Here is a 23527-nt window from a genome sequence, read left to right on the forward strand (position 1 = left end):
ATATGTACCTTTTGGAAAGGGACAGCCCCAGTGACAGCTCCTGTACCCTTATTTCTGAGAGTTTACACAATAATTTAGTTTTGCCTATATGTAGTTTTTTTTTTTTTTCTAATGTGCTGGTTATTATTCTCTCCTTAACGTTTTTATTAGGGCTGCACCATATTAGAATTCTGCGATATAGATTGCGATATGAATACAAGTTCACTTGATGAGTTGAATAAATATCTGAAATAATCTATAATTTTAGATTGATTGGAATGATTCTGTAGGGGAGTTCATAAAATATAATGCACATTATTCTGAGAGCAACGGGGTGGCGCGGTGGTTTGCGATATCGCCTCACAGGAAGAAGGTCACTGGTTTGAGCCTCGGCTGGGTCAGTTGGCATATCTGTGTGGAGTTTGCATGTTCTCCCTGTGTTGGCGTGGGTTTCCTCCGGGTGCTCCGGTTTCCCCACAAGTCCAAAGACATGCGGTACAGGTGAATTGGGTAGGCTAAAAATTGTCCGTAGTGTTAATGAGTGTGTATGGGTGTTTCCCAGTAATGGGTTGCAGCTGGACGGGCATCCGTTGCATAAAACATATGCTGGATAAGTTGGCGGTTCATTCCGCTGTGGCAACCTCAGATTAATAAAGGGACTATGCCGAAAAGAAAATGAATGAATGAATTGTTTTCCGAGGAGTAGAACTGTATTCAGGTAAACAGTAATCGAATAATCAAGTGTAAAAAACCACTGCATAGTCTTGATTTTACAAACAGTTCAATAAGATGAATCCTTGTTAATTTGTCAAATTACAAACAGTATAATTTCCTATGCCTGAATACTTTCAAAACCCTCACACAGTCCCAGATCTTAAAAAAAACACTCGTGGAATGATCAATTATAATCCAGACTCAACACTGCGTATACTCATCGAGACTATTTTGAATGCTCACACTGCTATATCAATGCTTTAAGAGTTCACACTTAGCTGATGATTGATTATAAAGCTTGTTTGGCATGATGTCCTGGGAGAGAGCCCTGAGCTCATAAGCAGGAGCTCCCTCCTGTTTGCAAGGTGAGAGGGGAGTTTGAGCTCAGGTAGTTCTCGAGAACTCCCCTGCTGTAGTAGCTAATGAACAGATAGTGGTTGCTTAAGAGCAGGGCCAAACGGAATCTGCGGACGTTTTATGCTATTTCTGCGGAGAATTTTGGTAAAAATCTGCAGATTTCTGCGGAATTATTTTGGGAGTATCCAGCGGAGTATCATAACTTACACCAGGGTTCAACGCTAGGGATTTTTTTCTACTGGCCCGATTGGGCAAGTGGTTCAGATTTTTACTTGCCCTGCCAAAATTTTCTCTGGCCCCACCAAAAAAGTTAGCCATTTAATTATTTAGCATAGCTTTTCTTTAAATACAACTGACAATTTAAAAATGATTTAATTTAAATACAATACTGATTAGATTAAATAAAGTGAATGGTTTAATGTGTGGTTTAGTTGAATTATTTAGTTGACAATTTTATGTTTTTTTTTGTTGTTTATAACCAACCAAAATTCCTAATTTTATAAACCGGCTCATTACATCAGTCTATAATACTGTCAATATTTTTATTTTTCATTTATTTGTAAATCTAGCTTTAAAATGCATTTCACTTCTTGTTCTTGCTTGATCCATCAACATAATAATCATATTACAGGGCTCAACAATAAGGACTGCCCGGTGGCCCAGGGCCAGCGTGAGAGACCCTTGGGACAGTAGACAGGATCATTACTGGCCCGATTGGGACAGTGCTGCCTTGTCACTAACATTTCATTTGTCTGCGACTATTTCAATTATGTATATTTTAAGTTTGTGCTTTTAAGTCTTTAAACACTCCCTTCTCAATGAAGTCGTAAACACCATATTGCTTTCCGGTTCCGCTTATCTGATTTGATGTCACAGTCAGCCCACCTTTTGTTAAATAATTTCGAACCGCAATAAAATACCTGCACATTTTCCATACTGCTCTTTTTGTTTGCATTACACTTTTATTATTTTTTTTTTGAAATTCTAGATTCACAGACTTTATTTTTGACACATTATTTAAAATATGCGGCTGAAAAATAGCTTTTAACTTTTTTTTTTTTTTTTTGGTGGGGCCAGTAAAAATTTTGGCAGGGCAAGTAAAAATCTAAACCACTGGCCCGATCAGACCAGTAAAAAAAATCCATAGCGTTGAACCCCTGTATTAGCCGCACGAACCACGCTTACTGGGCAAACAAGTTTTGAAACACGTCTGGGCATGAAAGCATGCAATTGACAGTCGCAGCTAAATTAAATTTTAGTGACAAGGCAGCACTAGCCCCGATCGGGCCAGTAACCATTCTGTATACTGTCCCGAGCGTCTTGCACACTGGCCCCGGGCCAGCGGGCAGTCCTTATTGTTGAGCCCTGCTTACACTTTAATATATTAAATAAAAAGTAATAAATTACTTAATAAAAACTGAATACATTTAGATTTACACATTTACTCAAGTAAATAAACAGAATTAATAATGGGCTAAAAAACTGCAGAAATCTGCCGAATTATTTTGGAGTATCCAGCGGAGTGTCATAACTTACACTTTAATATATTACACAAAAAGTAATAAATTATTGAATAAAAACTGAATAAATTTAGATTTACACATTTACTCAAGTAAATAAACAGAATTTATATGGGGCTAAAAAACTGCAGAAATCTGCGGAATTCTGCGCGCGCAGATTCTGTGTGGGCCTACTTAAGAGATATCTATTTGATAGGATCATGTCTATGGTGCCGATTTGGATTAGTCAGTTAACTTAAGTTGCGTGTTTTTGGACGGTGGGAGGAAACCGGTAAACCTGGGGGAAACCCACGTGAGCAATGCGAGAACATGTAAACTCTGCACAGAAACGTCGGCTGGCTTGTTAAGGACTAGAACTAGTTCTTGCTGTGAGGCAACAGTGCTAACCACTGGGCCATCGTGCCACGCATCTAGGAAAGGAGAAAGGGTGGAAGGAGGAATTCTTCAAAACGAAGATGGCTGTTATATGAAACCTAGGGTATTTATAGTGGCTTATAGGAATCGTCTGATTGGCGAATCATAAATTGGATAATTCAGGACCAGCCGTAAGCAATTATAAGCACGTGATCCTCTCGAAATTACTTTATAAACAAACTTCACTGAAACGATGTATTGTGCAGCCCTAATTATTATTGTTCTACTGATTTTTAAAGTCACCTACATCTCAGATGACCTTGATGGTGTGCAAATAAACTATTTTTTTTTTTAATTATCTGTCTAAAATGAACTTTACCTATCATTTAAAAAAATAAACTACACTTTTAATGACACATAATGAAGCTTTTTAACACCCATGACGTTCATAAAAGATAATCCAAGCATTTAACCTGGCTGAATAATTTATTTTATTATTATTTTTTAATTTTCAACTGTGATTTCCTCACGAGTACCTTTTTTTTAATTCTTGTTTAGAAACTCCCAAATGTGCTGAATGCAATCAAGAAGAGCCACTGGAGAATATTTTAGATGATACTGAACTGTAATGGAAAGCCCCACTGAGCTATAGAGACTGCGTTTTTATTTTGTACATAGAGCTGTGGATTGATATTATATCAAATAAATTGGTTTTCGTACATATCCGTAGCTGAGTGATTCCTCAATGCTTCTGCATATCTTCCTGGGTTATTAAGAAGAGCATGTCTGATCTCGACCATCATGGTATAAAAAGTCAATCACAGTGAAATGTCTGTTTTTACAGCATTGCTGACGGATGGAGGTGGATTGTACCGTGATCGCTTCAGGCTGAAACTCCAGAGTGAAATATACCATGAGTGAAGCAATAAATCTCCCAGATGGATTTAAGATACAGTGCAGATAGAGCTTCTCTGTTGACATCATCAGACCACACGCAGCATCATTATAGACATTAATTCATGAGTGAGTTCATCTATAGGAGTTGGCAGATTGCTTCTTGTGGTATTCAGGTCAGTCAGTTATATAATGAAGGACAATTTTGACACGATGTGCTAGAGTATCTTTCATTAATGTCATGTCAGGTCTAGATTTTTCATGTGTTTATTTTTTAATTACTAAACATATCATTAAATTTGCTTTCATTTGAACAATGATAATGTTAGTATAGATTTTTTTTCTTTGCAATATCATGAATTGTTTCATAATACAGGTGGAACCTTCCCTGCTGAAAAGCACAGTTTAAACTAGTCTAGGCTGGTTGGCTGGTTTTTAGCTGGTTGACCAGCCTGGTTTTAGAGGGATTTTGGCCATTTCCTGCCTGGTTTAAGTTGGACATAGCTGGTTTTGGCTGGGCTCCGAGCCTGGATAGGCTGCGGTCAAGGTAGTTTTAGCTGGTAATCTCCCAGCCTGACCAGCTAAGACCAGGCTGGAAATGGCCAAAACCCGTCTAAAACCAGGCTGGTGTAATAGACATATTTACACTCACCGGCCACTTTATTAGGTACGCCCGTTCAACTGTTCGTTAACAAGAATTTCTAATCAACCAATCACATTGCAGCAACTCAATGCATTTAGGCATGTAGACATAGGCAAGACGATCTGCTGCAGTTCAAACCGAGCATTAGAATGGGGAAGAAAGGGGATTTAAGTGACTTTGAACGTGGTTGTTGATGCCAGATGGGCTGGTCTGAGTATTTCAGAAACTGCTGATCTACCTGGATTTTCATGCACAACCATCTCTTGGGTTTACAGAGAATGGTCTGAAAAAGAGAAAATATCCAATAAGCTGCAGTTCTGTGGGTACAAATGCTTTGTTAAGGTCAGAGGAGAATGGCCAGACTGGTTCCAGCTGATAGAAAGGCAACAGTAACTCAAATAGGCACCTGTTACAACCGAGGTCTGCAGAAGAGCATCTCTGAACACACAACACGTCCAACCTTGAGGCGGATGGGCTGCAGCAGCAGAAGACCACACTGGGTGCCGCTCCTGTCAGCTCAGAACAGGAAACTGAGACTACAATGCACACAGGCTCACCAAAATTGGACAATAGGAGATTGAAAACTTTGCCTGGTCTGATGAGTCTCGATTTCTCCTGCAACATTCGGGTGGTAGGGTCAGAATTTGGCAACAACAACAACACAAAAGCATAGATCAATCCTGCCTTGTATCAACAGTTCAGGCTGCTGGTGGTGTAATGGTATGGACGGTATTTTCTTGGCACACTTTGGGCTCATTAGTACCAACTGAGCATCATGTAAACACCACAATCTACCTGAGTTCTGTTGCTTACCATGTCCATCCCTTTACAGTGTACCCATCTTCTGATGGCTACTTCCAGCAAGATAATGTGCCATGTGATAAGGCGCAAATCATCTCAGACTGGTTTCTTGAACATGACAATGAGTTCACTACTCAAATGGCCCCCACAGTCACCAGAACTCAATCCAACAAAGCACCTTTGGGATGTGGTGGAACGGGAGATTGGCATCTTGGATGTGCAGCCGACAAATCTGCAGCAACTGCGTGATGCTATCATGTCAATATGGACCAAAATCTCTGAGGAACATTTCTAGTATTTGTTGAATCCTGGGTTTCCTCTAGGTTTCACCCACAAGTCCAAAAACATGTGCTATATGTGAATTGGGTAAGCTAAATTGTCCTTAGAGTATGTGTGTGAGTGAGAGCTTATGGGTGTTTCCCTGTGTTGGGTTGCAGCTGGAAGGGCATCCGCTGCGTAAAACTGGATAAGTTCATTGCGCTGTGGCGAACAATGAATAATAAATGGAATAAGCTTAAATAAAATGAATGAATGAATGCAAATCTTTGAGGCGATTTTATTTGTTAAATATGCAGTAATACACCAACTTACTCACTATGGCGCACAGACATTTCGTTTAACTAAACCAACCCTGAGGCGCGTTTTCATTCCAGGCCTCAAACAAGCCTCTATTTCAGCTAAAGTGTCCATTAATGCCCCATAAGTATTTCCCATAGTATGTATAGCGGCTCTTTGTGGACAGAAATGAAACTTATCTGTCTAGTGAAAGTAAAGTGTGTAATATCGACTGAGTAGCTTTCTATAAGTCACCTGCAGCTTGTGTCGCTGTTGTTTTGATTGGTTTGTCGTGTGAAACTCAAGTCACACATGGTTTCCCAGCGGCTCGACCCGTCAGACAGGTTTGACAGTTTCTGTTGACTCTCCATTGACCCGATTATAGTTTTACATGTACGTGAACATTAGTGGCATTTTAGCTCAGCTGAGAGACACACATCTGCTCTCTTTCAGCTCCTGTAAACGCGAACAGCGTTTTGAAATATGGCCGTCATTGTTTACGTTTTTAAAATATGGTTTACCGTTGTTTTTATGCATTGTAGATGACTTGAATGATGATTGTAGGTTTCCTTACATACATTTAGCGTATAAAATGAACTTTAAAGTCATTTCACATGACAAAAATACTAATTTATTGAGGTAAAGTTGGTTTTATATTCGCACGTTCGTTCAGTGTAACTTGTGACATGCTTCCTGTTTTTTTACCATGGTACTTTGAATATTACTGGGTCAGAAATCACATGTAAGAATGACTTGAAACAACATTAACACTATTTATTTCACTGCAAACACTTTGCCTGCTAATATAATTTCACTATGTAGAATTTGCAAAGAATCCTTTTCTGAAACAGAAGTAAAGTTGGTTTTATATTCGGATTTTCAGACATTCCCCTTAATAATATCATTTCAGAAAAGTATTCATTGCAAATTTTAAAAAGGGAAATTATATTAGCAGCCAATGACTATCAAAGTACAACATTGTTCACAGTCAAATAAATAGTGTTAATGTTGTTTTCAAGTCACACTTGCATGCTAATTCCGACCGAATATTCAAAGTAACATAGTAAACAATATATAGACTGCTAAATCAACGAATGTGTGAATATAAAACCATGTTTACCTCTTTTTCTGAAACTATTATTAAGGGGAAAGTCTGAATGTGTGAATATAAAACCAACTTTACTTCAATTAATATCTGATAGTAAATACTACAGAGTTTTTAAACCATTCATTGATTCATTCATTTTCCTTTCGGCTTAGTACCTCTTTTTAATCTGGGGTCGCCACAGCAGAATGAACCGCCAACTTATTCAGCATATGTTTTGCGCAGCGGACGCCCTTCCAGCTGCAAACCATCACTGAGTGGGAACATCCATTCACACTCATACGACAGTTTAGCTTCACCAATACCACGTCTTTGGATGTGGGGGAAGCCGGAGCACCCGGAGGTGCTCCCACGCCAACATGGAGAGAACACAAACTCCACACAGAAATGCCAACTGACCCAGCCGGGCCTCGAACCAGTGACCTTTTTGCTGTGAGGCGATTGTGCTACCCACTGCGCCATTGTGCTGCACTGTTTTAAAACAAGACTATAGTAAAGCTTATTATACTGTGTAGGCTATATATTATATTATTTACATCAATTTCTTAACGAAGGTCACAGCACACTGTGGTATTTACTATAGTGAACTGATAAACTAAAGTAAATACTTTAGTATTCTTTCACTTTACTACAATAAACTAGTGTACTGTAGTATAATACTGGCTATGCCACTGTCAAAAAACTGTAGTACTGGGTAATTTGCTTATATAATACTATAGTTTTTGGGTTATCATATCAACTACAGACTTGCCACAACAGATTAATTCAAGTATATTTCAAAAACACTAGTATTTACTTTAAAATACTACAGTATTGTTTCATTGTTCATTCATTTTTCTTTGGCTTAGTGCCTTTATTTATCAGGGGTCGCCACTGTGGAGTGAACCGCCAACTTATCCAGCATGTGTTTTACACAGCGGATGCCCTTTCAGCCGCAACCCAGTACTGGGAAACATCCACACTCACACACACACTCATACACTACGGACAATTTCATTCATACTTTCATTTTCTTTTCGGCTTAGTCCCTTTATTAATCTGGGGTCGCCACAGCGGAATGAACCGCCAACTTATCCAGCATATGTTTTACATAGCTGATGCCCTTCCAGCTGCAACCCAGTACTGGAAAGCATCCATACACTCATTCACACTCATACACTACGGACAATTTAGTTTACCCAATTCACCTAAAGTCCATGTATTTGGACTGAAACCCACGCCAATACAGGGAGAACATGCAAACTCCACACAGAAATGCCAACTCACCCAGTCAGGACTCGATCCTGTGACTTTCTTGCTGTGAGGCGACAGTGCTAACCACTGAGCCACCGTATCGCCCTCAGTATTGTTTCAAGTGGGATGTTTACTCGCCTTCTGCTTGTTCCAAATCTGTTTGTTTGTCTGTTGAACACAAAAGGAAGACATTTCAAAGTATGTTCGAAATTTGTAGCCTACCATGTACTACCGTAATATCTTTTTTTTCATAGAATTAATGTCAATGTGGCTTTCAGTTATCAACATTTTTTAAAGTATCTGCTTTTTTATTTTACACACACATATACAAACACACAAAAGAAACTCATAATGGTTAAATAAATGTTGGTGTGAACTATCCCTTTAACTCCTGCTAATAGAGCTGAGACTATTTAGCAGCCATAACACTTTATTAACTGTGTTTTTAAAATTATTATAAGTATTCTTATGTTATGTGCATACTTATAATAACACTTTATTAACTTTGTTTTTGTTATTATTATAAGTAGCCTGGAATATGATTATGTAACTGTGGTTTCAAGCATAATTATGTACAGTACAGACTCTCAGTGAAACTGCACGTTACAAAATGGGTTTTGTTCCTCGTAGTTTCATTTTAGAGCCTTATATATAAATGCTAAGAAAATATGACTTCCTCTAGGAATCCTAGATTAATATCGGGGGCTAATAGAGTTTTTTTTATTGTATTTAATTTGATCCACTCAAAACTGCAGTATTACTTTAGCATTCTTGCATATGTATTAATATTAATGCAATCTATTATGTTGTTTTGTCTTTTAAAAATAGAAATACTTTTATTTATTCATCGAAATCAGGATATCACCAGCTGAATGCTACTTTTGCGTTTCTGTTAGCTGTATTTTTGTAATGTATTTTTTGTAGTCAATATTGTATTTTTTTTATCTTAATAATAATTTTTTTTGTAAATTTATGTATGTGTGTTCATTTCCTTTGCAGATGTTTGAAATCGAAAGAAGACAAACTTTACACTTTACACGTTTGTACTTTACAGCAATGTGATTTGGATCAAAATGAAGGTGAGTAAATAACCAGTTGTTAATAATAATAATAATATTAATAATAGAGTGAATAGCCCTCTTAAAATTAAAAAATTTTTTTTTTTGCTATTTTAATTAAGTTTTATACTATTTTAATATTGTACTTTTTAATATTATAATCTGAATAATGTTTAAATTACATGATGAATTATGTTATTATTATTCAGGTTGCATTGTACCTCTTTAATTTGTAATGCAGTATATTGTTTTATAAAAAAAAATTGAACAATACATTTTATCAAATTGTATTTAATATGCATTATACAGAGATAACCTTAAAATTAAATACAATTAAAACTTGACAGTAAGTTTCCTTCGACAACCATTAAATGTTTATGCGTTTTGTAACAGTGAACTGCTCTGTAAGACAGTAAGCTCCAATGAATGTCTCCAATAAAAGTATATAATTCATATCTAAAAATGATCAATCATAATAAATAACAAAACATTTTCTAGACAAGCAATAAATATTGTCTTGTTTTTAGAAATAATAAGTCAAAATGAAGTGTGTTTTCCTTTAAAATAAGTCAAATAATCTGCCAATGGGGTGAGCAAGATAACCTAATGTTTGATTTGAAGTAAGATTGTTTGGCTTTTTGTTTAAATGTACAAAATGACTTCATGGAATATGATTTAATTACTTAATATTGTAATGATTTTAGGCAAATATTGTATTTTTTTTAACTCAATTTAAGTTTTTTGTTAATTTATGTATGCGTTCATTTCCTTTGCAGATGTTTGAAACTGAAAGAAGACCAATTCTCAGTTTGTACTTTACAGCCATGTGATTTGGATCAAAATGAGGGTGAGTAAATAACCAGTTGTTAATAATAATAATAATAATGTTAATAATAATAATAATAATAATAATAATAATAATAATAGAGTAGATACCCCTCTTAAAATTGAAGTTTCTTTTGCTATTTTAATTATGTTTTATACTATTTTAATATTGTACTTTGTAATATTTTAATCTGAATAATGTTTTTAAATTACATGATGAATTAATTTATTATTATTCAGGTTGCATTGTACCTCTTTAATTTTTAATGCAGTATATTGTTTCTTAAAAATGTGAACAATACGTTTTATTACATGGTATTTAATATGCATTATACAGAGATAACCTTAAAAGAAAATACCATCCAAACATGTCAGTAAGTTTCCTTCGACAACCATTAGATATTTATGCTTTTTGTAACTGTGAACTGCTCTGTAAGACAGTAAGCTCCAATGAATGTCTCCAATAAATGTTTCTGATTCATATCTAAAATTGATCAATCATAATAAATAACAAAACAATTTCCAGACAAGCAATAAATATTGTCTTGCTTTCAGAAATAATAAGTCAAAATGAAGTGTGTTTCCCTTAAAATAAGTCAAATAATCTGCCAATGGGGAAGCAAAATAACCTTATTTTTTCTTTGTAAGATTGAAGTAAGATTAAGTAAGATTGTTTGGCTTTTTGTATAAATGTACAAAATGACTTCATGGAATATGATTTAATTACTTAATATTGTTATGATTTTTAGCTAAATATAAAAAAAAGATTGATCATTTTGACCCATACAGTGTATGGCTACTCCCACAAATGCACTCATGGAACTCAAGACTGTTTTTTTTACAGGGTCCTTTATTGTTATGACTTTTTATTCTTGTATTTTTCATATATGTACAGCTCCTTTGACACAATCTGCATTGTAAAAGTGCTGTAGAAATGAATGTTACTTGACTTGTGTGAGCAGGACATATTTGAATTTACATGTAAAGTATTTAATTTACCGCTATTACTGTGTGAAGGGGGTAAAGCCTTGAAGCTTGCACAGAATTATAGAAGTGCATAACAAGAGCTTCAAAGAAATCCACATCTGACTAGCAATATATCAGCAGGATATACCGTTACAGCTTTGTCATTGCAAAGTGCACATCCACAATAGCCACATCACAAGTTATAGGATTATAGATCACCACGCACCGCAATTCAGAACATTGGAGTCATTGCAAAATGTGAGCAAATGTTATCTTATGCATGTGCTTTACAGACTGCTGGAGCAATTCAAGGGTGTTTAAAACACATGGGTCATTTGATTTTTACTTTCTGTGCCTGAATACTCACAGGAAGTCCACACATGTTTATTTCATTTGCATATTTCTTAATTGTGTTTATCTTTTACTTTTTCATATTTGATGGAGATGCACTCACCTACAAATATCACATAACCAGACCTCAATTTAACACAGGGTCAATGTAAAATTATGATTTTTTTTTCCAAATAGAGCTATTTGGGTCATCAGTTGACTATTCGTATCACTTTATCAATATACGTATATCACAGTATCAGTTTTTCTTCCAATATCCTGAAACAGGTGCAACAGAATCAGAAAGTTCAGTTCATTTAGCTAGAATGAGCACGGTTTCCTGAACTCGGGTGTGTGTCTGTGAACAGTAAGTCACAGTGTAATGTGAACGCAGTCATACCAAATCAGAGGAACTGAACCGCTATTAATCAAATATTTGTTGGTCAAGTGGTTTATTTATGTGTATATTCTGACAAGCAGAGAGAAAAAAAAACAATTCTCTTCTCCTTCAGTTCAACATTTGCATGACATTCATGATAAATGGACGGAATTGTTGGTACATTAAGAACTAAATTACCTTTTTAATGTCGAAATGTTCAAACCAGAGGCACGCAAGCAGTGATATTCAGCCATTTCGGTGCCATTACCTATCAACTGCTGTCACTGTGATGTCACGAATATAACGAGTTTTTAACCGAAACCACAAGGTGCTTTCACACCAGCATCATTTAGTTTGCTTAAAACATACCAGAGTTCGTTTACCTTTTTTATGTGGTTCATTTGAGCAGGTATGAAAGCAGCAATCGTACTTAGTTGAGCACCAAAATTAAATTGAATAATCCTTATTGTGTATCCCACAGGGGTTAGAAAATGGTCTTTAGACAAAGCGGACCAAACAAATGTAACGAGATCTGCTCGAAGATGTGATCTCTGTACACTTCCAAACAAACCCTAGAGTGGTTCATTAGTTTTGAGAACGTGAACCAACCTCGAACTGGCACAAATGCAAAAGTGCTTAACTTTTTCACTAGGGTTGGGTCCATAGACGTACATCGATGATGGCCGATAGACATCACAATGCTGAGCTAGCATCGTGATCCTCCGCCCTGCACTCGTCGCAGCAGCAACCCACTCGTGAAAAAGATACACTTAGGCCCCGTTTACACTAAAATGTCTTAGATTTAGAATGGCTTTTTAGAACGAAAATGATCCATGTCCCATCTGGCGTTTCATCTAGCATTTCTAAAAAGCCCTCCTTCCATACTATACCGCTGAAAACACACATCACGTGACCACACACACACACACACACACACTCAGGCATGCGCTGCAGCGTATGTGCATATCTGAGCTCCAGGCAGTCAGTGGGTGTTTTGAGCACAAAACCCCAGAGAGGAGTGCACGTTGGACAGTTTATCAAGGATGTACCGCTGGATTGTTTCTCACTATAGCTGTTAAACAAGATATTTAAACAATATTGTCTCTTTCTAATGACTCTTCGGTCGCTTGAATCTATCAGATAACGTGTCACAGCATCAGTACACTGCTTTAATCTTTCGTTTTCACGCTTGTACTTAGTAATTTTGGCGAAAACCTCAGATGTTGTTGGTTGTGCACCTTTTTTTAACCAACCAAAGTTTGTCGATGGGATTATATCGGCACAGATCACTCTGCCTATTCATGCCAGAGTTCCGCAGAAAAAGTGATTGACAGGTGGTCATTTGTTTGTAACTTATCTCTATTTGGTAATGGGTTAAACACAGACCATGCGGGTCAGGTAGTTGAAACGGTAGACTATAAATAATTAATTCGTAATGAATTCACCACCGCCTACAACGACGATGCCATCGTCCATCGCAGTGTTTCACATTATTAAGATGCTAAATTGGTCGACATCACCCAACCCTAGTAGGTACTGCATTTGAATTTACTCGAGCGTTACAAAAGTGCGTGGAACAGAAGTGGAACTTGGACGTATTACATCCGCCATTTTGTCATGATCACGTGACACTCCTGCTTTACTTTCAATTATGAATTATCTTGCAGCACATCATGGGATAGCGTAGCGTGCATCTAATGCGCACTTCAGAATCCGCCGGAAGTAGTAGGCACTTCTGGCATACTGTTTTTTGAATTCTATAAATTCAGATATACTACTCGCCTCACATACTGTTTTTAGCGTACTATATAGTATGGAAGTATGCGATTTCAGACGCAGCCTGCAATTATGGCAGGTCGCAGACAAATGAGGAGTTGTGAGGAGATCCACACTGCCTGCTGACTTTTCTTCTGCTCTTTGTTTACCTCAGTATGTTGTGCACATGAGTTTATCGGACGCTAATTCTGACCAATCAAAATGCAGTTCAGGAAATTTGTCTATCCAACGACTGATGTGAATGCTCCATTTTGGTTTGTTTCAACTGGTTCAGTTCAGAGCATTCAGTTTGATGTGAGATGAGACCAAAACAAATGAAAATGCTAGTGTATCATTTTATACATTGGTCTGGACTAAAAGAAATGTGTCAGAGATGTGAAAGCTCTTCTAGTCTCTTTAGAAATACTGTATTGTCATGAGTAAGTGAACCAAACCAATATAAAAAACAAAACTGCAACACATTTAACGCATTTAATCCCCATTTCTAAACACAGCAAACAATATACCTGTATAAAAAACGCCCTGAAAGTACTAATACAACTTCATCATACTCTCTCGCTGATTTGGATCTGTTTAACCGGCTCGATCAGTTAGCACTACATCAACAAATTTCGGACAAGTTTTTAGGACCTCTGCTTAAACAAAAACTGCATCCATTTGTCTTCAGTTCCAGAAACCAGCATTACCGCATAGCACCGCTGAGCCAGCCCCTTCTACCTCATTCCTGTCAGATAAAGAGACACACGTTTGCTCGAAACATCACTTCTGCCACTCTCTCTCTGCCATCATGAGGGACAAACTGAAGATCCTAGCTTTGGTTCTTGGGGCTCTGGGCATGACCGGAACCATTGCAGTGACTATAATGCCCATGTGGAAGGTCACGGCTTTCATTGGCGCCAATCTGATCGTGATGGAGGCGGAGTGGCTTGGTTTGTGGATGGTGTGCGTCCGGCAGGCCGACTTCTACATGCAATGCAAAGTCTACGATTCGGTGCTCATTCTTCCAGCAGATATCCAGGCGGCTCGTGGCTTTATGTGCGCCTCTGTCGTTCTGTCTGTAGTGGCTTTCGGGATGTCCATATTCGGGATGAGGAGCACAAGCTGCGGTCGAAATAAAAACATGATCCTGATAGTCAGCGGGTGTCTGTTTGTGATCGCCGCTCTGACCGTTCTCATTCCTGTTAGCTGGACAACAAACACCATTGTGCAGGATTTCTACAACCCCAATGTTGAGCAGTCTCTGAAGCGGGAGATCGGACAGTCGCTTTATTTGGGGTTTGTGACGTTTGCTCTCTTGCTGGCCGCTGGGGGGATTTTTCTCTGCCGGTGTAAGGAGGATGATCGTTTCGAGGAGTCGTTTGTTCCACTGGAAAGAGAAAAGGAGGAGATGAACTTGGTGGAGAGAACATCCTCTTCCAACACCTATAGGAAGAGTCAGTACGTCTGAGTAGGAGAATGTAACTCTAGCCATCGATATGGCTTTATTTCTGCTCCAATTCTGGCTTTGAGAAATCTGAATTTGTTGACTTGAAATTATGTCAAATTTTACAGTTAAATTCTGGATAATTGAATTAAATGCGACTGATTAAATACATTTAGACACTTTTTTTTTATACAAAACTTTAAAATTTTAAACACATTAATGAATATATTTATGCTACATGCATGCTTATGTTATGGTATGTTATATCAAATAATTTTATTTCTGCTCAAATTTTGGCTTTGAGAAATCTGAGTTTGTTGACTCCTGTAAAATGTTAACGTTGAATTCTGGAAAATTGGATTAAATGCAACTGGTTAAATAAATTTAGACACTTTGGAAACCAACTGACAGATTTGAAACGCATTTATAAGTGCATTTATGCTACATGCATGTTTATGTTATGTTATGTTACGTTACACATTTTTAAATATAAGTATTTATGCTAGATGCTTGCTTGGGTTATGGTATGTTATATTAAATAATTTATAACTAATTAAGCATTTATTAGATATAATTTATAAAAATCTGAAGTTGTTGAAGTCTTTGCGTTTATGCATTTGATACTCGTGCTGTATACTATACAGTTGAAGTCAGAATTATTAGCCCCCTCTTTATTTTTTTCCCCAATTTCTGTTTAACGGAAAGAAGATTTTTTTCAACACATTTCTACACATAATAGTTTTAATAATTCATTTCTAATAACTGATTTATTTTATCTTTGCCATGATGACAGTAAATAATTTTTGACTAGATATTTTTCAAGACACTTCTATACAACTTAAAGTGACATTTAAAGGCTGAACTAGGTTAATTACAGTAGGTTAACTAGGCAGGTTAGGGTAATTAGACAAGTTATTGCACAATGATGGTTTATTTTGTAGATTATCGAAAATAAAATTAGCTTAAAGGGGCTAATAATATTGTCCTTAAAATGGTTAAAAAAAAAATTAAAAAACTGCTTTTATTCTAGCTGAAATAAAACAAATAAGACTTTCTCCAGAAGACTAAATATTATCAGACATACTGTGAAAATTTCCGTACTCTGTTAAACATCATTTCGAAAATATTCAAAAAAGAAAAAAAAATCAAAGGGGGGCTAATAATTCAACTGTACATCTGTAGATTATTATATATTATTATATTATGTTATATGTATACTATGTTAAATTATTTCTTTTTTTAATTATTTCTTTTCCCATTCTGGTCACCTGAATGTGTTATTCTTTGTCATCTTAGATGGATGGATCTCACAGCTGAATTCAGGTGCATTTGATTATGTTATTAAATGCATCTAATGTATATTTTCATACTTACAGTATATGCTTTTATACCAAGTGACATGACGTGTACATTTATAACTACAGCAGTGATATGTGTATATATACTGATATAAAGTGATATGACTGTGCATGATCAAACGTTACAGCATGAATTAATTAATTGTAATTCTGTTTTTTATAAAGAAAACAAGTATTTTGTGCATTCACAAGTAAGATGTTTGATAAATGGGACTAATAGGATTGTCATAGGATAGGATTAAAACAATGCTTTATTTTTGTTTTATGATCAGTTATATTTTTTCATTTATACTAATAAATATTGCACTATTAAAAAGTATAAAAACCGCTATTAAAACCAAAGTCATTTGTTGTTGTTCTGTTTTTGCAATTATAAACCAAATATTGTGCATCTACCTGTACTGTCGTATGGTATGCTAATAAACTATTAAATTATAAAGAAGATATAGCTGTATTATTTAATTACAGTATGAATGTTGTAATGTTTTCTCCTTTTAAGCAATCATATACGTGCTTTAGGAGAAATATCAGAGAAACTTCCAGCTGTTCTTCCCCATTTTAAGCAATTTCTGTGTATGAAGAACTTACATTAATATTGTCCTTATACTTTATAGGATTTAAGTGCAGTGCTTTCAGCATGCTCTAAAATTAAGTATTGCATATTGATGTTTTATTAAAAACAGGTGCATCAATCATACTCACTCCACCCAGTTATGCACACACCGTAGACAGCAGATGAAAACATGCTGGATTTGCACCAGACATTCATTCATTAATTTTCCTTCAGCTTAGTCCTTTCCTTCATCAGTGGTCACCACAGTGGAATGAACCTCCAACCTTTACACAGGAGATGCCCTTCCAGCTGCAACTCAACACTGGAAAACACCCATACACTCTCACATTCGCTCATACACTACGGCCAATTTAGCTTATTCAATTCACTTATAGCGCATGTGTTTGGACTGTGTGGGAAACTGGAGTACCTGGAGAAAACCCACGCCCACACACAGAACATGCACACTCCACACAGAAATGCAATACAACTGACCCAGCCGGGACTCGAACCTGTGGCTTTCTTGCTGTGAGGTGACAGTGCTAACCATTGAGCCACTGTGACGCCCCTGCATCAGACATTCGATCTCAAAATATGCAAGAGTAAGCAGCACAAAAACTTGACAGCATTAATTTATTTGAATTCGATTCAATTACTGGTAGGGACATTTCAGTTATTGGTGGATCGTGGTGGGGACATTTCCCCTCCGTCCATGCCAATTCTACCCCCTTGCAGTTGGTTATTTAATTTTATTTGATGAATAAAAAATAATTTAGTATTTTTTAGTACACACGCATATATATCTTCTTAGTACTTGTTATTATTAGCAGTTTTGGTCATGGTAGTTATTTGGTAATTTTATAATTCAACTAAACAATACATTAAAAGTGTAGATATATTTTGAGTTTCTGTTTAGTTAATGTTATTAATTATAATGATAATTAAATGTCAAATGAAATGTGAAAACTGCTAAAAGTTTTGTGCTAGTAAACACACACTAAATGAAAACTCTGTTATCATTTACTCACACTTGACTTGTGACTGTTTTGTTAAACACAAAAGAAGATACGGAAAAAAAACTGGGTAGTGCGGTGGCACAGAGGGTAGCCTCACAGCAAGAAGGTTGCTGGTTCGAGCCTCGGCTGGGTCAGTTGACATTTCTGAAGTTTGCATGTTCTCCCTGTGTTGGCGTGGGTTTGTGGGTGATCCGGTTTCCCCCACAGTCCAAAGACATGCGGTACTGGTGAATAGTGTAAGCTAAATTGTTCGTTGTGTATGTGTGTGAATGAGAGTGTATGGGTTGCAGCTGGAAGGACATCGGCTGCAAAAAAAACATATGCTGGATATGTTGGTAGTTCATTCTGCTGTGGCGACCCCTGATTAATAAAGGGACTAAGCTGGGGAAAAAAAGGAAGTGAATGATGAATGCTGGAAAACTGTAATCACTGACTTCCATAGCAGAAAAAACAAATACTATGGAAGTCAGTAGTTACAGGTTTCCAACATTTTTCTTTTGTGTTCAACAGAACATAAAAGAACTGGTTTGGAAGAAGTAAAGGGTGAGTAAATGGTGACATTTCACTTTTGAGTGAACAATCCCTTTAAGTCTTTTTTTATATTTGTTATTATACCTCAAAAGCTACTATCTATTTCCATTTCCATTAAATCCTTACCTGAAAAATGTGGTAACACTGTATTTTGATGGTCCACTTGAGTATTAGTGAACTGTCTGCTTAACATCTGTTTATACAGACATACAACAGACATTTAACTGACAATAAGACAATTTGCAAGTACACATCAACTTACCCAAACCCTGACCCAAACCTAACAGACTACTGATAATCCAATGAGAATTAGTTGGCATGTAGATACAATGTAACTTATATTTAACAAACGGACAATCAAAATAAAGTCTGACCCAAACTATTACACCCTAAAAAAACAATACTACACTGTTGAAGGGTGTCCACGGAGTCTTTATTTCAAAAAAAAAATTTAGGCCTTAAAAAGTCTTAAATTCACCAAAATAACGTGTCATAAATCATTTTAAACAGGTCTTAATTTTCATATATCCATGTAAAGCTACCCAATCGTGCTGACAACCAATCCCCATCTCAAAACTTTTTTTATATATATTTCTGATTTTTATTGCAAAGAGATACACAAGAGCTGTTAGACATTTTACAGGAAATTATCCAAATAAAATTGCCTAATCAGGGAATGAAAACTAAAGCAACACATCCTTTTACATGATTACTATTAATAAAAGAGCTATTAACAGAAGTAATCTGGCCATCAGACAAAACCCTTAGTGTTTAGCCCTGTGAAAGTCTAAAAGACTCTTAAAATGACTTCTTCAGAAGGCTGCAGAAAGCCTGTGTTGTCTGTTTACATTCTGTTTTGAGTTGAATCTCACACTGGAATCATCCTCTGTTTGTTTGAACACTTTAAGTGTCACCAGAGCAGATGAACCAGTCTGATCACATAGCATCAACATTTTCTTCTTGTCTATAAATACCAGTCATCTGGATTTTCCGGTCTCATTGGAGGAACGCCGTTGTGACAGAGAACGTCTTTCTGTCTTGGTACTCAACAATCATGTCTTACACGGCTGGCTCGTACACAGCCAAATCCTACGCGGACAAATCCTACGCAGACAAATCCTACGCGGACAAGTCCTACGCGTACACAGGCTACACAGATGAGAAATCTGCACAGGAGGCCTACGATGAGCAGCTCAAGAAGGAGAAAAGAAAGAGGCGGGATTCGATGTGCTGCGAAGTTGTCGCGCTCATCATCGGGTTTGTCGGATTGATCGGAGTCGCAGCCGTCACCGGTCTCCCCATGTGGAAAGTGACCGCTTTCATCCAGGAGAACATCATCGTGATGGAGACCCGCTGGGAGGGTTTATGGATGAACTGCTACAGGCAAGCCAACATCCGAATGCAATGCAAAGTGTATGATTCTCTGCTGTATCTTCCCCCGGATCTCCAAGCAGCCAGGGGTCTTATGTGCTCCTCTGTTGCTTTGACCGCCATCGGTTGCATTGTGGCCACCGTCGGCATGCGTTGCACCCGTCTGGTCGATTCCCGGCCCAAAGTAAAGCACATCGTTCTGGTGAGCGGAGGCTGTTTGTTTTTGGCTGGATGCTTGACCACTATTATTCCAGTGTCGTGGACTGCTCATGTGATCATACAAGACTTCTACAACCCTTTGCTTATCGATGCACAGCGTAGAGAGCTTGGCGAGGCTTTATATGTCGGATGGGTCACTTCTGCTCTGCTTTTCATCGCCGGTGTGATTCTGCTTTGTCGACATGCACCAAGAACCCAAGCCAAAGAAGACATGGCTACTGTCTTGTATCGTGCCGGATCGGCTCCCTATAACTACTCTTATGCGCCCGGATATGGATACCAGCCTCCTTACGGATACCAGCCTGGGTATACCTATCAGCCGACGTATTCCCCAGTCCCGCCGACAGTCTACAGCCAGCCCAGATACTAAGAGACAGTAAATAAATGAAAGAACTTGAGAAGAATCTGGGTTGAAGAAAGCAGGACTGTTGATGAAGAATCATTGTCGATTATGTCTGACTGTATATATGAGCTGTATGATGATTTAAATGCATTTCTTTATTATAGACTGTTCATTATTTACATTTATACATGTGCTAGAATTTAAAAGCCACATGTGGGATATTTCCACACAGCATTTAATGTTGACATAGAGTAGTCGACGTTTGAAGTGGTTCACATCTCAAGACAAGAAATGGATGTTTTTGATGAAATGTTTTGTTCTGCTTCAAATGTTGTTCGCTCTTTATGTTTTTGTATTGACGTTGTATATTTTAAAGCACTGGTTTGACTTTAAATGTATTAAAAAGGAGTGTCAAACGAACTGGTTCCTGGTTTTCAGTCTGAAAAACATTCCTTTCCCTGGAATTTACATCATCATTGAGCTTTAGTTTAGGCCAGTGCTGGTCAAACCGGTCGAGGTTGTTTCTGTGTATCATCAAAAGGAAATGTTCCACAGTCTTAAAATGTCACACCCCTAATGCAAATTTACCAGAAGTCATGAACAACAGTGACTGTGTGTTTGTGTGGCACCAAAAGAGTCTATCAGTGTGTTTGTGTTATCTTACACTCTCAAAAGTAAAGGTACTCGAGCTGTCAATGGGGTGGTATCTTTTCAAAAGATACGCGTTTTTACTTCAGGGGCCATATATAGACCATTTCAATGTGGAGATGTCATTGGCCCGTGAACATTTCCTGCTTGTTGTAAAACTATTTCATAACTGTAACAAGCATCAATCCAACCATAACATAATGTTAAAATGGCTATCATGATATTATTTATCAATATGTGGCTCTTTTTAGATTTTTGAAAGCTCTAGAAATTGAAAATTGAAAATACACTGGGACCATTGTTTTTGTTTACTCTGGGACCATTGCTTTATTTCTCAAAATGATCTATTGGTACCTCAAAAGTATATATTAGTACCTAAAAAAATTAAGAGGAACACTTTTGTAATTTTTAGGTACTAATATATACCTTTGAGGTAATAATATAGACCTTTTAGGTACAAGTTTGTTACTTTTGAAAAAAGTACCACCTAAGTGACAGCTCGCGTACCTTTATTTCTGAGAGTGTGAGTGTGTTTACATGTACTAAAAACAGAGAAGTACTCTGTAAAACAAATCATGCCGCCTTAATTTTTTTAGTTGAATCATTTCAGTTTTAGTCGTCTCAACTTAATCAAACAGACTAAAAAGTAACTTGATTTTGACATTATTATTGAAAACAAGACAACAAGATTTTTTTTTATTTGCTTGTTTATTTAACAGGGACCATACACTTGACATAGTTAAATAAAGACAACCGATGTTGCGTACATACCTTAGGGCATATAGCATATTGCTAATTTGCAGCCCTCATCTCTAGTTAGGCTTTGCATTAAAAAAAAATAAAAAAAATAAACAAACAAGAAAAAAAATGAACAAACATGTACAGTATATGCAGAGCCACAAACATAAAATGAAAGTCATACTGCATACTAAAGAGAAATGTAAACCTGACCAACCTGAAAGAACACTTGATGTTTACATTGCTGTAAAGATGTCAACCATTCTTTCAGCTTTGTCATTTTAAATCAACAAGCTTGTCTAGATAATTGGTTTAGGATTTCTTATAAATATTGGACTAGAAACAAGACATAAATGCATTTTTACAGTGTATATGCATAAATGCATTCATTTGCTGCCTTGTGATTAAATAATTTTGAGGAGCTGGAAACTAAAATTAATACAAGTTAAGCTTTGTATAACTTTAAAAATTAATTTATTAAATATTTGTACCCTGAATTTTTGTCATTAACTCCTTTACAGTGTATTTCCTTTGCAGTTTGTAAAGGTTTTGTGTAAAGGCAAAGCCATAAGTTTCATGCCAGACAAACAGTTCTGATGTTAAACCACATAAGCAGTTCTGCAGGCCATCACTGTTGTTTTGATTGTTAAGGGTTAGGACACGCCTATAGATTTGAACATGTGATAAACATGCGTCTCCAAAATACCACAGTGATGTAAATAAAAAGCCAAAGCAAGTTAATGGAAAAACAAGATATGCGTTAAAGCATTATCTGCGGCTAAAGGTGCAGTTTTTTTAACTAAATTTATGCATGGTCTGACAAAAATGTGATGAGCATTTAAAGGTTTTTCTAATCTATGCGTTCACTGTGGTGTCCTGAGTTATTTTATAATATTGCTGTAAGGTTCCGATGGTGTTTTGATAGACCTAATCGTTATTGAAACTGCATAGCAACATGCTAAAAAGGTATCAAAGTACAGTTGAAGTCAGAATTATTAGCCTCTCTTTGAAATTTCTTTTTTTTTTTTAAATATTTCCCAAATGGTTTAACAGAGCAAGGACATTTTCACAGTAAAAGTTTTTAATTTTTTAAGATTTTAAGGTCAAAATAATTAGCCCCTTTAAAGCTATATATTTTTTCGATAGTCTACAGAACAAACCATCGTTATGCAGTACCTTGCCTAATTTTTGTCATAATATAATATATAGCGCCAGAAAAGCGCTATATAAATGTAAGGAACTATTATTATTTTTATTATTGATTACCCTAACCTGCCTAGTTAACCTAGTTAAGTCTTTAAATGTCACTTTAAGCTGTATAGAAGTGTCTTGAAAATATCTAGTCAAACATGACTTACTGTCATCATGACAATGATAAAATAAATCAGTTATTAAAACTATTTTTAGAAATGTGTTGAAAAAAATCTTCTCTCTGATAAACAGAAATTGGGGGAAAAAATAAACAAGGCTAAAAATTCTGACTTCAACTGTATCTAGCTCCTGAGATGTTTGAGTGGTTTCAGCATTTTGTAATTTGGTTAATATAGGGTGTTCTAAGTGCCAGAACCTATTTACAGTTACAAAACAACACACTAGCAGCTTCATTGAAATATAAAAATACACTTTAGTGATCACTTGGTTACAAACGTATTGCCCAAAGAGGATCATAATAATTAATAATAATATTTACTAACAACATAGTAAATCATATATAATTCTTAAAACTCTTTTGAATCTTTCAGTGATTACAACACCCTAAAAACCACATAGTTATATTAAAAATTAAAATAACTTTTGAAACTATTAGCAGCTGCATAGCAACACCTAAAAAATCCAAA

General features: G+C 36.4%; 3 protein-coding genes across 9 annotated transcripts in view; all 3 read left to right on the forward strand.

Moving 5' to 3' along the window:
* The window catches only part of tiam1b (TIAM Rac1 associated GEF 1b), a 209110-nt gene extending 204972 nt beyond the window's left edge, over nt 1–4138 (forward strand). For 3 of the 7 annotated variants that reach the window (XR_012391061.1, XR_012391060.1, XR_012391065.1), the window contains one exon: nt 2951–3647. The gene's annotated coding sequence lies outside the window, so the exon portion shown is untranslated. Of the gene's footprint in view, nt 1–2950; nt 3648–3768 lie in introns of those variants that run through there. The other 4 variants (XR_012391063.1, XR_012391066.1, XR_012391064.1 and 1 more) reach the window with 3 other exon arrangements.
* A 1760-nt stretch (nt 4139–5898) lies between these two features.
* On the forward strand, nt 5899–20723 carry cldn8.2 (claudin 8.2). Its single transcript, NM_001017799.2, is given in 4 exon segments — nt 5899–6161; nt 9155–9234; nt 9990–10060; nt 19376–20723. A coding segment is annotated over 1 exon segment (906 nt). The 5' UTR covers nt 5899–6161; nt 9155–9234; nt 9990–10060; nt 19376–19424; the 3' UTR covers nt 20331–20723.
* Nucleotides 6102–23527, forward strand: part of cldn8.3 (claudin 8.3) — a 33833-nt gene continuing 16407 nt past the window's right edge. Inside the window, 3 exon segments of the mRNA NM_001110530.1 lie at nt 6102–6161; nt 9155–9234; nt 9990–10060. The gene's annotated coding sequence lies outside the window, so the exon portion shown is untranslated.

Source organism: Danio rerio, chromosome 15, assembly GCF_049306965.1.
Source record: "Danio rerio strain Tuebingen ecotype United States chromosome 15, GRCz12tu, whole genome shotgun sequence".
Classification (NCBI taxonomy): Eukaryota; Metazoa; Chordata; class Actinopteri; order Cypriniformes; family Danionidae; genus Danio; species Danio rerio.